This window comes from Megascapheus bottae, chromosome 26, assembly GCF_031878675.1.
Source record: "Megascapheus bottae isolate mThoBot1 chromosome 26, mThoBot2.hap1, whole genome shotgun sequence".
Lineage (NCBI taxonomy): Eukaryota > Metazoa > Chordata > Mammalia > Rodentia > Geomyidae > Megascapheus > Megascapheus bottae.
The window spans coordinates 17,041,971-17,057,359 of NC_143534.1; the positions used below are offsets into that span (position 1 = coordinate 17,041,971).

The 15,389-nt window shown below is 40.5% G+C and overlaps 1 protein-coding gene across 2 annotated transcripts in view; it reads right to left on the reverse strand.

Annotated features, from left to right (window-relative positions):
* Nucleotides 1-938: 938 nt before the first annotated feature.
* The window catches only part of Prtfdc1 (phosphoribosyl transferase domain containing 1), a 65,599-nt gene continuing 51,148 nt past the window's right edge, over nt 939-15,389 (reverse strand). Inside the window, exons 5-9 of one of the 2 annotated variants that reach the window (XM_090319025.1) lie at nt 8,853-8,870; nt 7,429-7,511; nt 6,924-6,970; nt 3,608-3,684; nt 939-2,481 (exon numbers count right to left, since the gene is read on the reverse strand). In XM_090319025.1, the coding sequence (XP_090175151.1) occupies nt 2,434-2,481; nt 3,608-3,684; nt 6,924-6,970; nt 7,429-7,511; nt 8,853-8,870 (273 nt within the window). In that variant the 3' untranslated portion in view covers nt 939-2,433. The remainder of the gene's footprint in view (nt 2,482-3,607; nt 3,685-6,923; nt 6,971-7,428; nt 7,512-8,852; nt 8,871-15,389) is intronic. The other variant, XM_090319026.1, reaches the window with a different exon arrangement.

Sequence of the window (15,389 nt, forward strand, 5' to 3'; positions counted from 1 at the left end):
CAAGTTTCCCAGTTAAACACACACACACACACACACACACACACACACACACACACTCACACTCACACACACTCTATAAATCACACATGCCCTATGAATCAAATTTAGAGCATTCAGTAAGTAGATTTATTATGAAGAAATGAGCTTTTACATTTTTGATCTGGGAGAATAAATGTAATGGTATTAAATAGTTGCGTTTTAAAAGAGAAAAAAGAAATGCTATTTTTCCTAAGATGGAATTCTTGGATATCACTGTTAAAACATTATTGAACATTTTAATATTTAGTAGTTTTGTTTTAGGCTTAAATATGTAAGTTCTAAAACAGTCTCATGAATTGGGTCAATATCCTTTCTATACTGATACTTACGAAAATTCATGATTTTTAAGAGACTATTTTCATGCCATATAATTTATAGATGTTTTGCATTTAAAACCAAATGCATGCCAAGATTTTTTAGGTCATCTGACAGAAGGGTGACCTAGTGGAAAGTCTGGTTTGAACATTAATTTTCATATTTTAAGAAAGCCAGTTGTACATGTTATTAATCAGTTACTTGGGTACCAATTCTTCCACAGAACAAAGCTAGAAAGTATTCCCTTTGTGATTTCTCTCTTGGGATATCTGGGTGTGGTTTGTTTTCTGCTAGGCTGGGACAAAGATATCAAGAAAAGCTTTTTTTTTTTGCAAGTAAGATTCCTATTTCTGGTTCTCACAATACAAGCTTGCAGGAAGGAGGAGAACAGGAGAGGGAGGTCTAGACAGCTCAGTGTTTACTTCTACAAGTGCATATTTTGCATTAAATCCAGGTTTACAAAAATAAAATTATAGCTCAGGTATGTATTATAGTAAGTTTAAGGTAGTGGTAGATACACACTTCAATGGCTAAAGCTATATAAAAAATATAAAAGTGGAAGTAAAACAGTAAACAGTTATGAAGCATAACGGGTTTTCTTAATCTTTTATTGGCTTAAAGGAAGCTAGAACATAATTACAACATACCACATATGATTAAAAATCAAACAAAGGCTGCCTCATTATTTATTTTGAATTTGTTCCTTTGAGAAAGTGAGAGAAGAAAAAAAGAGCTCTAATGACACTCAAGTTGCTTTTCAATTAAATTTCCATATATTAGAAAGTGTCTCATATAACAGTGATAATAGAAACAAAGGTGTGATTCAGTAAAAATTATGAATCTATGCTTGCTTCTTATAGCAATTTGCATTGTGCTAAGTCTTATAAGATCATCTGAATAAGTAATTCTAGTTCAGTGCTCGTACATAGGACAGCACTTAACGAGTCTTAAGTTTGTCTTTGCTTGGTTTTGGGCACTGAGAACCCCTCTCTCACTCAATTCTGCCATGTGCTTGGGTCCCACATGAATGAAAGGGTGATGCCTTCGAACAGGGCCTCGCTGCCATTGTATTTTTTCTCATTAAAATTCAGAGTATTAAACACAGTTGAGTACATCCATGCATACATGACTTACTGTCAACATAAGCCGGAAGCTCAGACTGAGAGGACTAAGCAAAGACTCATTGCAGAACATCATTAACATTCACTGAACCCCGCGTTTCTGGAAAGCTCTGTCAAAGCAGATAATAATGTCCTGTCAGAAATGCACCAACAGAAATTTATATTAATTTTCCCCCTTCTTTTCTTTATTCTTGTTTACCATCAGCACCTAATTTCATTCCTTACTGTATAGGCTCTCAAGTTAAGAGGTTTGCAAGATTTTTTTTCCTTAATACTCAAACAATATTTAAAAAATAGAATATTTTAAAAGTTAGGTAGCTCTTGCCTATAATCCTAGCTCCTTGGAAGACTGAGATCTGAGAGTCACAGTTTGAAGCCAGCCAGGGCTGGAAAGTCCATGAGACTCTTATCTACAATTAACTATCCAAAAAGCTGGAAATAAAGCTGTGGCTCAAGTGATAGAGCATTAGCCTTGAGCAAAAAAGCTCAGGGACAGTGCCTAGGCCCCGAGTTCAAGCCTCAGGACCAGCACACACACACACACACACACACACACACACACACACACACACACACACACACACAAACACACACACACGTTCCAGGGAAAATATTTGAATAAGTAGGTGGGGTGTTCTTAGCACGAATCATCAGAGGTAATGATTCCATGGAATTAAAGGAACGTATAGCTTGAGAGTCAGGAGGTAGGCAGGTACACTGAGTCACAGGTGGAATGTTTAATTTGGAACATGTCAAATATAAGTATTGCTTTCTTTTCCTTACAAACCTTTGGTACTTTTTTATATTACAATCTCAGAAAGCTTAAACACTTCATTTTCTCTTTACTTTTGGGGTCTGCTGGGCAGGTGTCTGGGGAGACAGACATTACACGCTGGCTTCCAGAGTGGAAGGGGAAGACTGAAGGTGTCTGGGATATCGTTGGTTGGAATTTGCTTCTTTACACTCGATATTTTGCTTTCCCATGTTCATTAATCACACAGATGTGCTGCAACAATAAAGGACTGAAATGCACCAATTCTTGAACACAATGAGAAGCACAGAAAATGGTATGCAGTAATAGCAGAAGGTCATCATGGACTTGGTTCTTGTCTCTTCACACGCGTGCGTGTGCGTATAAAATCTAGACACCCAGACAAATGGTGTATAAGAGGATGTGGTTTTAGTCTTGAGCCCTATTCTGTACCCAGTACTCAAGTCTCCCATAACTAGAAATGCTGAGGACTAAGTATATTTACTCCTGATAAAGCTAGGCATCTAGTAATGACAACTGCTGAGCAAGTGGAGAAGTAACAGTGACAAGCACAGGATGGACTTTTACTCTACCTTATTTGGGTCACAAGAAATGTATTAGGAATGTTTTTATGGCAAACGAAAGAAACGGGGTAGGTGTAAGGGGAGACTGATTGGTAGCTCATGCAATCTGAGGAGTTGCTGAGTAAAGAAACAACGGAAGGTTGGAATGGAAGGGGAAAGAAAGGGACCCAGAGACTTCACCATGCTGTGGGGTACAGTTACCACAGCAACTCGGTACTGACAGCCCTTTTACTCTCCAACCTTTTATATAGATTCCTAATTTCCAAGAGTAAGACACTGGAGCACGTTGGATAAGAGGCTTACCTCTAGACCATCCAGTGATGAGGTTCACACAGCTGGGAGCCCACACTAGAATATTGAGACCCTCTGTGTATCAAGACCATTTTCTTAAAGGGAGAATCATTCATAAACTGCATACCACTGTCATCAGAATCTGTTTAATTTCAAGCCCTGACACGAGACAATTTATAGACCATTGGTTATTTATCAAAATTGGCTGGGCTCAGTGGATGACTGTAGAGAAAAAAATCAGTGTGCAGCTGTGGTTGTGCCTTTTGCTTCCTAATTCTTTTTACCAAATATAATCATCATTGTTCTGTCCTCCTAACATCTGCCATGCAGGGTGGTGGGTCGAATTGGGCCGTGTGGATGCAAAGTGCTCAATATATGTCTCCCACAGAAGATACCCGGTAAATAGCAGTCATCACTGTTATTATTTCACTCACTTGTTAGGCTGATGTCACTCTTAAGCCCTGATTGTAAAGAGAGTTAGTTAGGGTTTTGCATGCAAAACTTACATTGAGGTCTCTGAAGTATTCATTGTAATCTAAGGCATATCCCACCACAAACACGTTGGGAATCTCAAATCCAACATCTTAGCAAAAAAAAAAAAAAGACAGAGAGAGGGAACATATTAAAAGCACAAACATATATTGTCACTTTATTGTGGCCACTTAAACTGAGCACTTAAGATTTAGGGTAGATACAGATGAGAAAGTGGTAAGTCTACCAGGGACCTGGATGAGAAGGATTTCCTGGGAGACAAGCAATCAAGCAAACACACATGAAGAGTGACTGGACTGTCAGGGAATAGAGAGGAGGAAGGGCTCAGGAGACAACAAGGAGGAAGTATGGGTTAGTCATGTGGCCCATTGTTCCAAAGCAAGTGCCTGTAATGACATAATGCCAAAGAAAATGCTCTGGAAAGCACAAAGGGCCATTCAAACAGAAGGCACTGAGGTACCGCAGTTATATGACTGGGCGTGCAAGCCATAGTCATTGGAAAACAAGTCTCCCTCAGGATCTCCTCCTTGGCTGAAGGGTTAGAAAGCAAAACTTGGAAGACAAGATGAGGAGAACTGGGGTTGTTCTGCTTGCTGAAGAGAGTGTGAAGGGTTATTTTAATGCTGGCCCTTGAGTCTAAGCAGAGGAGGTTACTAATTAACTCTTTATCTTTAATGGGGACTAGAATGAGAGGAAGAGGATTTAAACACAATACAAAGAAAGAACTTGGGTTCATCAAAAGGAGACTTTGCACTGCCTCTGGTGGCTCACTCTTGTAAAACCTAGCTACCCAGGAGGCTGAGATCTGAGGATTGTGGTTTTAAGCCAGCCCTGGCAAGGAAGATTTTTTTTTTTCTCCACCAGAAAGCTGAAAGAAGAGCTTTGGCTCAAATGGTAGAGTGCCAGCCCTTGAACAAAAAAGCTAAGGGCAAGTGTCCAGACCCTGAGTTGAAGCTCTGGCACATATATACAACAAATGGATTTGACTGAATGGAAGATGAATTGTATTGGAGAGAATCCTGAAACAACAGTTATTCATTCTCCTCTTTTGAAGGCCTTTGAGATAAAGTAAATGTCTCTTGGGTCAATTGATTTTCACTTGTTTTCAGTATCTTGAGAGTCTTGTGAGTTTGTTACAGAGTAGTACAAAGGAGTTGCACTTGTTTTACTTTGATGAAAATGATCTTTGGAAGAGCTGGTGGGCTTAAAGGATTGGCAGTTATCTGTTTGGTTACCACATCCCATCATTTCTTGTGACTAAAGGTTCTTTCTTACAGAGAGGCCAACTGGTTCCTACTTACAAAACGTGTCAGGTATGAGAAGTGTGGTTTCTAGGAGACTTGATTATGGCCTCATGGATCAAGAAAGCTGTTACAGTCTGTCAAGCTGCTGAGGTGGGTTTTTTTTGTTTGTTTTTTGAGAAAAATAATCAGTAGAGCTGAGCATGGTGACAAATGCTTGTTGCCCTTCATCTAGCACTCGGAAGCTGGAGGGAAGAGGACTACAAAGTTTCAGGCCAATCTGGACTACACAGTAAAAACTTGACTCTAGACAACCCCTAAACTCCAAGAGAATCAGTAATACTAAAAAGATAAACATGAAAGTTACATTGAGCAGGAATATGTAATGCAGAGTCCATGTTGAAAAAGGAACAGAAAGTGCAAAGCCTCAGAAATTCAGTGAGAAAGAAACAGAGATTCTGAGCTGGCTGAAAGAGCTTGAGCAAATCCCAGGAAATCCTGACTGTAACTGTAATACTAACTTTATAGTCAGCAATGTAATGCCTCTACAATAGGTGTGGTAACTATGACTGGGAAAATTAAAGCCGAAAGCCAGCTTAGACAGCCAAACCTGTGATGTCATGGAATAAACAAGGGATGATGGCTCAGTTGGACAGTCAGAACCCAGATACCCATTGCTGGCTGGTACCTAAATGCACCCTCTGTCTAGACTTAGATTCAATAATCAGATGGAAACTGGTTTTATACTATGGCTATGTTAATCTTACCCTTGCTTTTTCATTTCTTGTTTCATCTGTAAAGTGGGTATAATAGCTGCCTGTACAGTTATTGTCCCTTGTAGAATTTCTTGAACACTGTCTAGCATCTATGATCCTTTATGCGTGTTAGCTGACTATTTGTGTACTGCTGGTACTTGAAGTCAGGTCTTTGCACATGCCAGACAAAGGCTTCAGACTGAGCTAGACTCCAAGCCCCAGAAACTGCTGTTATTTTATTTATGTTTATGTTATAGGTACACAAGAAGTTTAATATTAACTGGATATGTTTGAAGTGAGGTTCTTCAAACTCAGTTAAAAGTCTTATCTATGCAGTGACTATCTTGTATGATTTCCTTAGAAAATTTCTGTGTAGTTACATCATGTAACCTTACTGACATCCAGAAATCAACAGGAACATGTTATTGGGTCTATCTGCTCAGAGTAAAAGGGACCAGAGTTGGTGAACCCAGCACAGGACTTGTGCTGAGAACAATGAGTCACTGGCACAGGACCCATCCATACAGTGCATGCCTCTGTCTCTAATGTTTGTTCAGCTTGCTAATGAGAATTGTGGCCAAATTTTCCCAGGGGCTTTGGAGCAAATGTAAGTTATAAAAATTGAGCTGAAGTGCGTTTTATGCAGGTGAAAAAAAAATCGCCTCTAGTGTTAGAATAATAAAGAATCCAGTGGTTTGCTTATCCTTTCTGGCAGTAGACCTAGTGCTGTTAAAGAGAGGAAGAATGCCCCAGATGATGATAACTCTCAGCACACGTGTCTGAAGTCAAGTGTGAAGATGCTATCTACAGATCCCGGCTTGGCATATTCTCTGTGTTTCTGAACTTTTGTTTGGCGGGGATGGGGAGACATCTCAGATTCCCCACCCCCTTCTGTGGGATTTGCTAAAGGTCACCATTGTGCATTGTTTGGCAATCATTCCTAAAACTTTGTGGAGATGTTGCCTTCGGTGGGCAGGAATGCTTCATGTCTGAATTGGTCTCTCAAAGTTGTTTTTCTTTACCAGGAAATCAAAATCATGCAAGTCACTGAAATTACAGTGTTGCTTAAAATCTAACAATTAAAAAAAAATCCCAAGCACAGGACAGAGTTCCCATGGAAAAGGCAAATTAGAAAATGTAAGACCTTGAATTTTAAAGGGTTTGAATGTTCTAGGCAAGGTAGCCAAGAGGAGACATTTGTGGAACTGTTAGCCCTCCACAGCATCTATGTCATACGCATAGCCATCAAATGGGCAACTAATAATTCTTTAGCCTAAAATTGAACAAGAGCACACACCCACACACATAAAAATCCAAACCAAAAAAATACTTACAGTCGGGTCTAAAGCCATCTCTTCGGGGTGTTCTCTTCACCAACAAACTGTAATTCAAAAGAAAAAGAAATGCTTCTGTTATCCCAATAAAGTCTCTGTAAATTGTAAATCAAATGAACCAAACGGACCGATTTGCCCCCCTTTGGCATGGCCGCATCACACCAGCCTTCTGTAATTCTGGCCCTTGGTGCTCTTCCACCTTCCATCCACAGTTGTGGATAAAGATGAAAGGAGCTGAGCAACTGCACAGGGCTCATTCAAGCTGGTCCTGTAAGCAGCTCACAGGGGAGCACAGTCAAAGTCAAGAGGGGCTCAGAAAACTCAGCAACTCCTTTCCCCTTCCTCTTTCAGGCTATGTTTCCGTGTGCTCAAAGCCTAACACCCCAGGGAAGGCTTCGTGAGGAGTGTGTAACACTCAACCCTTGGAAAGAGCATCCAGTGTTTGAGTCTCTCTTGGGTGGTTGGAAAAATGGCAATCGCTAGGGTTGTGGCAGTTCCCACTCACCTGGCTACCTTAATCATGTTAGGCTGGTATTTCCTTATGCTGCCAAGCAGTGCTCTCATAGTCCTCCCGGTCCCAACGACATCCTTCACAGAAGGACAAACACGTTCAACAAAATGTATTTGTGCAGTGGAACAGCATTTGCCCCCATCCAGAGAGATAATCTTTATAAATGGTGCACGATAATTACAAACGCCAGCCAGTTGGAGACAAAGTAAGGGAGTACATTTACTTCTGTGTGCTTAGGGGCTTCTTTCTGGAAATTGAGTTTGGGGAGACATAAAGCAGTTTGATATTTCTCACATCCCTGAGTTGTGCTGGGGAACAGCTAAATTCAGGCTTTGGAGAGCCTGTGGGGCTCCTTCAGGCTGAGTACATGGGGGGCTCGGTGCATGCAAATTTGGGGTCTAAATTTGGCCGCAAGGTTACACAACACAATAGGAGGCACATGAATTTTCATGGCATGGGTCTTACATCTGAATACCCTGAAAGGATAAGCCCCTCCCTCTTGGCCTCCCCCTCTCAAAGGGGGATTCTGTGGCTGGGAAGTGAGACGTCTCTGAGCAGCAGCTGGTGACAGCCATGAGTTCTGAGGGTCGGAGGCTGCCCTGGGCCCAGCTCGTCTGGGCCGATGAGCTGTTCCTTCACAATTAAGGCAGAGTGGGTCTCTGCAATTTATTGTCCTTGAGACAGAAATCAGCTGTCAGTGGCTGATGCGGAACACAACAGGTCTGAATTTAGCCAGGGTTGGGCAATTCATTTGGCCATCTTCATGGGTGTAGAGGTATAAAACAGTAATTGTGTGACAAAAGCATGAAAAGACTATCTCCACCCAGCCGCACGAATTTTTTTGCTGCTGGTAAGACAGACATGAGCCTGTGCATGAGGCCATTCCCGGGAATAGTTCATTGCTGTCTTCCCTTTTTCTCTTCCCTTTTCTTTTTAACAACAATAACAATAAAAACAGCCCCAAAAGACAAAAACCATTTTTTTAAACCATAGATTTCCTCTAGACCATACTAAAAATATTTCAGACTTGACTAAAAGTATTAGAGGTCCTTAGAAAAAAGACAAAATGAAAGATAAAAGGATCTATAAATCTTAATTTTACTGGTAAATAAGCTTAACAGTAGATTTATTTACTGGTTCAAAGAGCTGGGTTTCTTTTCTCTCCATCGGATTTACAAATTGGTGTAAGAACCATTCATGCACATATGTAAAACTCGATAGAAAACAGTATAAATTGTTATCATTATGATCCTAAACCGCTTGCAGTTAGTCTACTTGATTCTAATTAATACAAATAGATTAATTGGGACAGTGAGGACTCAGACAGTCCTTGGCTAATCTGATAGCAAATTGTGCTGTTAAAACTCACCAGTAAGTGCTTTCAACTTGCAAATATGGAAAAGGAAAAGGCAGCTTACCTCAACAATAAGGACATTCTGAAATAAACAAAACCACTGTTTTAGAATATATGAAAATCTGGTTCACAATAGAAACACATGGTTACTTTACAGTTAGAATTTCACTATTTACCAGCTGGTCCTTCTCTGGCCATTAATGGCAGATGACTGAAAATAAATCTAGCTATTTGAGATTTATTTTCCTAGTACCTTCAGTAGAGATTCACTTCCTAGCCCCTGGGTAGTGTAATTTTAGTATGTATATTCCGGTAGCATATGCCCTGTCACTCAGGGTTTCTTTAAGATATTGAGCTCAGAGTTCAACAGGACAAGAAGCCAACATAAACTGCATTAACAGGGGAAGTATTCTGAAGATAGACCTCATAGACTCATTGCAACAGGCAGGCCCATGTGGTAAACCAAATCCTTAGGGATTTGCTATTTACCCTTGGATTTTCAACCCAAAGGAAAGGGGTGAACTATAGAAAGAGAGGGGTGTAGTCCTTATTTTTGAAGACATGTTTAGGGCTCTTACTATAGGCTCACAAAAATTCCCCTACTTCTCCCTTAATTATTATGATCATGTTTCCTTTATCTATTTATTATTATTGTTGTTGTTATTGTGTATGTTTGTCTGTGCTGGTACTGAGTCTCGAACTCGGGGCCTGGATGCATTCCGTAGCCTCTTTACTCGAGACCAGTATTCTAGCACTTGAGCCAAAGCTCCACTTCTCCCACCAAGATAAAATATGTGAATGAGCTAAGTGGTGAGAGTATTCTTCCTTTCAAGCAATGAAGTTTTGTTGTTTATCTCTTGAGTTTTATAATACTTTAAAAACATTAGATCAAGCCAAGTGCTAATGGCTCATGTTTATAATCCTAGCTACTCAGGTGGCTGTCATCCAGAAGATCAAGGTTCAAAAGCTAGCCCCCACAAAAACACCTGAGACAATAAATCCAAAATAGCCACCAAAATACTGGATTGGAGGCCCTAGTTTGGAACCATTTTTATTAGTGTCTAAGGACATGTATATCTTTATGCTTAAATTTTTTTTCTGGGACTGGGGATAGAACCAAGGGTCACATTATACTTTTATAAAAATTTAAGTAACGAATTACTGAATGAAACCAATTCAGGTGGCAACTCCAATTGTCAATTAATTGATTATTTGTTATTGCTATTAAAGTCTACCTAAACATCTAAATTATCTCATTGCAAATAATATTACATTTTATATAATATAATGTATGTAATCAGTTTTTAAAATCTATGCTCACATTTAGATATTCTAAGAAACCTTGCTGGTAAAATTTCCTTGAATGATCTTTTTTTGCCTTTGTTTTATTTTAAAAAGACTAGGTGACAAAAAAAAAAAAGAACCAAAGGCCACAGAAATTAGCCCTGCTCATTCTCCTTCTCTCCCCAGCTCTTTTGTTTGTATTTTTATTGCTGAGATAAGAGTTTCCCCTAACTCCCCAGGCTGGCTTCAAACTTGTGATCCTCCTGTTTCTGCCTCTAAAGCAGCAGGTGTGATTATAGCTATACATGGCTTCCTTTATGTTCTAATATACCATGGTTAGCTCGAAGAGCTAAGGGACTAATAGTAATTCATTGTTCTGGAATGAGTACGCTATGCAGAGACTGACTGATGAAATGCCTGTGGAATGAATGAGCAATTCTGATTTCGTTTCTTTCACCTGCTCTAGCACACTATATTTTGTTTTGTTTTGTTTTCTGGGACTGGAGATAATCTCCACTTTTTCTTCAGGATTTATAATTTCTCCTTAGCCAAACTATAATTAATGCCTATTACTGCAATAAGCAATCTTCTAAAGTCCCCCCCTCTTTTTTTTTTTTTTTTTTTTGCCAGTCCTGGGCTTGAGCTCAGGGCCTGAGCACTGTCCTTGGACTTTCTCAAGGCTAGAACTCTACCACTTGAGCCTCAGCACCACTTCTGGCTTTTTTCTATGTATGTGGTACCAAGGAATCGAACCTGGGTCTTCATGCATGCTAGGCAAGCACTTTAACCACTAGGCCAAACTCCCGGCCCAGTCCCCCCCTCTTTTCCTTTTTTTTTTCTTGCCAGTCCCAGGATTTGAACCCAGGACCTGAGCACTGTCCTTGGGCTTTCTTGAGGCTAGAACTGTATTATTTGAGCCACAGCACCACTTCTGGCTTTTTTCTATGTATGTGGTAACCAAGAATTGAACCCAGGTCTTTGTGCATGCTAGGCAAACACTCTTCCACTAGGCCAAAGTCCCGATCCCCCTTTTCCTTCTTAATTTTTTTTTCTTTTTCTTTTGCAGTGGGCAACCTTGGAAATTTTTTCGGAACACACTGTGCCTCCAAAACACTTCCAATCTGATAACTGTGATCGACGAATCTGAGATGTTTGCCAGGTACTGTCTTAGTCATCTCGTCACACCTAGCTCATTTCCTCCCAGAAAGCCAGTAAAGTCTGCTGCCTGGGGACTGAAGGCAGAGAGATGCATGGTGATTCTCTAGAAGGTTTCTTTGGTTTTGGTCACAGGCAATCTCACTGAGGAAGGCAAGACAGAAGGAAGGAAGAAGAGAAGGAAAGAGTTACACAAACAGAAATGAGGCAGTGGGTTATTCCTACTGTTAAATTATGTTCAAGTTCTACTTGTAAAACACATAGTGGTTGTGTGTGGATAGTGCACACCAGTACTTGGGAAGCTGAGGCAGGAAAACTGAGAGTTCGAGGCCAGCCTGATTATCACAGCAAGGCTCTCAATATCAACAATAAAAGAAAAGAGCAAGTCAAATACTCAGCAAAGTCCTCTTGTGGCTTCAGTCACTCTTTGGAGGGACAACCCAGAAGAGAGGCCTGCTGATGGTGGGTGAGCATGCGCAGAAATGTGACTACAAACCCCATGGAGAAAGGAATGTCCTTCAGCACTCCATTTTATGTGATAATTCACAGGACTGCCAGAATTATCAGTCAGTGGCCATTGCCATTATTGTTCTCAGACTAGTGAGCTGCAATAAAAAAAAAAAAAAGAATGATTGAACAGCACAGGCAGCCAAGGGGGAGATCTTGGCAAGGCCTGATGCTTCGTTCTGGCATTTAATGAGAAACTCCGAGGAGGGGGAGAGAGCATGCTTCCTGTAATCCTGCGAGAACCCCGCTCCCATGCCTTCAGCTTGCCAGATCAGGGCCTGTTTCTATGTGTTTGGTTTTATTCCACTCTTTCAGAGAGTTCTCTTGAATGTGAATAACATCTTCTTGTTTTAATGGCTACCCACAGTTTATGAAGTGCTGGGATTAAATCAACTTTAAAAGAATGTGCTGGAGAGCGCTTCATGAAGGCAGCTGTAACACACCAAGGGAAATGCTTTTAAGGTGCTGAGCCGAAAAGGCCATTTCACTGAATCAGGAGAGCTACTTTTTATTCAGCAGCAATGACCTATTTAGAACCATGACTCAGCCTGCCTCCCTTGAAAGCAAAAGAAAAAAAAAATAAAGCAAGCAAATGAAAGGTTCTTGGGATTGGGGGTGGACTGCTCAGAGCTTCCTTCTCGTTATTATTTTTTTTATTAAAGATTTATTAACATTGATTTTTACATCATATTTCAAATGACATGTTTAACAAACAAGTATTCAAGAAGGGAATCTATACAATCACTGGCACTTAGTTTTTAGAACATAATCAAAATTAGGCTAAGGGTTTGTATATCATCGATACATATTAATTTATGAAATAAAACATGTCTATAGAGTCATAGGTTTTTATGTCTATGTAGTTATGTTTATATTTCCAATACCATGTCCATAGCATTGGGTACGCAAATCCTTCTCATTATTTTAATGTGTGCTACCTCTAACAGTACAGCAAAATTGTCCAGGTGACATATTTCCTTGTGTCTTATAAAGTTCTTTCATCAACAAATAAATGAATTAAAAGCCATTCTAGCCAGTCCCCCCCCTCCCCCGCTTTTCTTTCTTGGTGGTATTGTGGAGTTTGAACTAAGTATGGGTATGCTCAAAGAGGGTCTCTGACATTTGCCCAGGGCTGTCTTGGACCATGAGCTTCCTAGTTCTAACTCCTAAGTAGCTGAGATTACAGGTGTGAGTCATCTCACTCAGCTTGTGTTCTGAGATAGGATCCTGAGAAGATTTTTTTGTTTGGAATCATCATCCTCCCATCTCTGCCTTCTGTGTATCTATTGGGGTATATAAGCATATGTGAGCGTCCCCCTGGATTGCCTTCAGGTTTTGACATAGGTTTTTTCTTTCACCTGGACTTTGTTCATGTGGGACAAGTGCTCATGTCAGCTCCTCCAACATCTCCTCCTGGCTGCTTTCTCTTCTCCTTGCAGACCCTTCTACCTTCCTGTCAAGTTCACTGTCCTGAGTCAAAGCTTTATGGAGTTGGTCACCTCTGCCAGAACACTTCGTTTGAGGCCAGCTCAGGTAACTTTGGTCTCAAAAACAAACAAGCAAAAAATATCAACAGGTCTGGGTGTGTGGATTAAATAGCAGAGCTCTTGTCTAACAAGTGTGTGGGCCTACGTTTAATCCCCCTATATGGAAAAACAACAAAAAACCCCAATTGGATCCCACCACTGCCACCAGAAAACATACCAGTTTGCTTAAACTTGCCACATCTCTCTGCCAGGGCTTCCCTTTGCCAACCTCAATCAAAGATGACTCTCTGGTTTCTACATAAAAGACCGTGCACTTACTATTCATTTATTCTAGCCGGTGATGGGTGGGCAAGATGGTGAAAAAGTCAGGCATGGTTTGTTCCCACTTTACCCTGACTTTTGGGTAGGAAGATAGGTACATTAAAAATGTCCCAAACTAATTTGAAATAGGAAAGGGAAGAGGGGAAACGATGATTGGGAGGGGGTGCAGGGAGGGAGATGGGGACAAAAACATGAGAAGGGGTATCAATGTGTGAGAAGTAAAGCACCTACTACCTGGTGAGTGTAACTGTAACCCCTCTATATATTACAATAAAAAGAGATCCCAAACTAAAGAGGACAAATTGCAGAGAGGATTGAGAGAGGAAAAAGGGGTGTGTGTGTGTGTGTGTGTGTGTGTGTGTGTGTGTGTGTGTGGGTGTGTACATGTATTGAGGGTGACTGGGTAGGAGTGAAGAACAGAGCTCATTTGGAGCAGAGAGGAAAGGAAGGCCTCCCGTGTATAGGATACAGTTAGGCTGAGGCCTAAAGAATGGGAGGAAAATAGATTCTGGGGAGGAGCCACAGCTTGGCAGGAAGGACTAAGGCAGTGCGGTAGAGGGCTGTGAGGAGGGCTCAGAAATATAGGACAGCATGCTTGGTTATCTCATATTGTTACAGTATTTCACCTTGTTATCTGACATATTTGTATTTGGTTAATTGAAATCAGATAGGGAAAGGGGGAAAACAAGATGAGGGGCAGGGGTGGGGGGAAGGAAATGGGGTCCAAGACATGAGAAAGGGTATCAATGTATGTGAAGTAATGCACCCTCAGTCTGATGAATATAATGTAACCTTTCTATTAATTACAATAAAAATATATGGAAAAATATAGGATAGCATGGTGGGGGATGGAGGGGAAGGGGAGCAGGGCCAGAACAAAAAGTCTGGATAAGGAATTAAAATTATATTCCTAGAGCACTGAGAGAAGGGTTGCCTGGTCAATGTACAGAAAACCCAGTTACAGTTGAATTTCAGGAAAACAAGAAATAAAGAGAGTAAGTATTTCTTAACTATCACATTAGATCTTTATAATAAGTATGCATGACATATATTACTAAAAATGGACCCATCTCGTAGAGCTAAGATGTCTTATATGGTTTGTTTTGCATTTGTTGAGTCTCCTAATCATAAAGAGGAGGCCACTGAAAGGTTTTCAGTTGCCCAGTGATATGACTATGGGCCAAATCTGGCCCTGGTGCTGGTTTTGTAAATAAAGTTTTATTGAAACAAGCCATATTATCTGTACTGGCTGTCCTGTTATAATGGCAGAGTTGAATTGCAGCTGAGACTACTGACCTCACTCTATACCTTTATAGAACAGGTTTGCTGATCTGAAACTTAGACCACATTTTGCATAGCAAGGGTTAAGGCTTGGGTGATAGCCAGTGAAATGAGAGCAGTGGACAGTTTTTAGATCTATTTGAAAGCCATGTGTGGGGTAGACAAAGTCTATCCTTTCCTTCTAATGGGAATTAGGCCCCGGAATTGCACAGCCTTTAGGCTCACGTTGGTTTCAGTAGTTGAGAAGCTGGCTAATTAGTGTTGATTTATCTCAGAAATATTTACCCAGGATGTTCTAAGCCCAAGGGGTTCTACTTGGCTCATGATTGAATGTATATAGAAATGCATCTGTGCACACACACAGAGTGTAAAGATACAGCTAAGTAGCACCTGGTAGCCTGGAAAAAATCATTTGTCATGTCAAGAAGAAGTGGGAGCAGCCTCTGCTTGCTGTGTGCTCTTCCAGGTGGCTTCCACCGTTCCTTCTTATATTTTTATGACTTTTTTCTTTTAATTCAACTTACTATTATTATTATTAGTAGTAGTAGTAGTTTTACTATTATTAA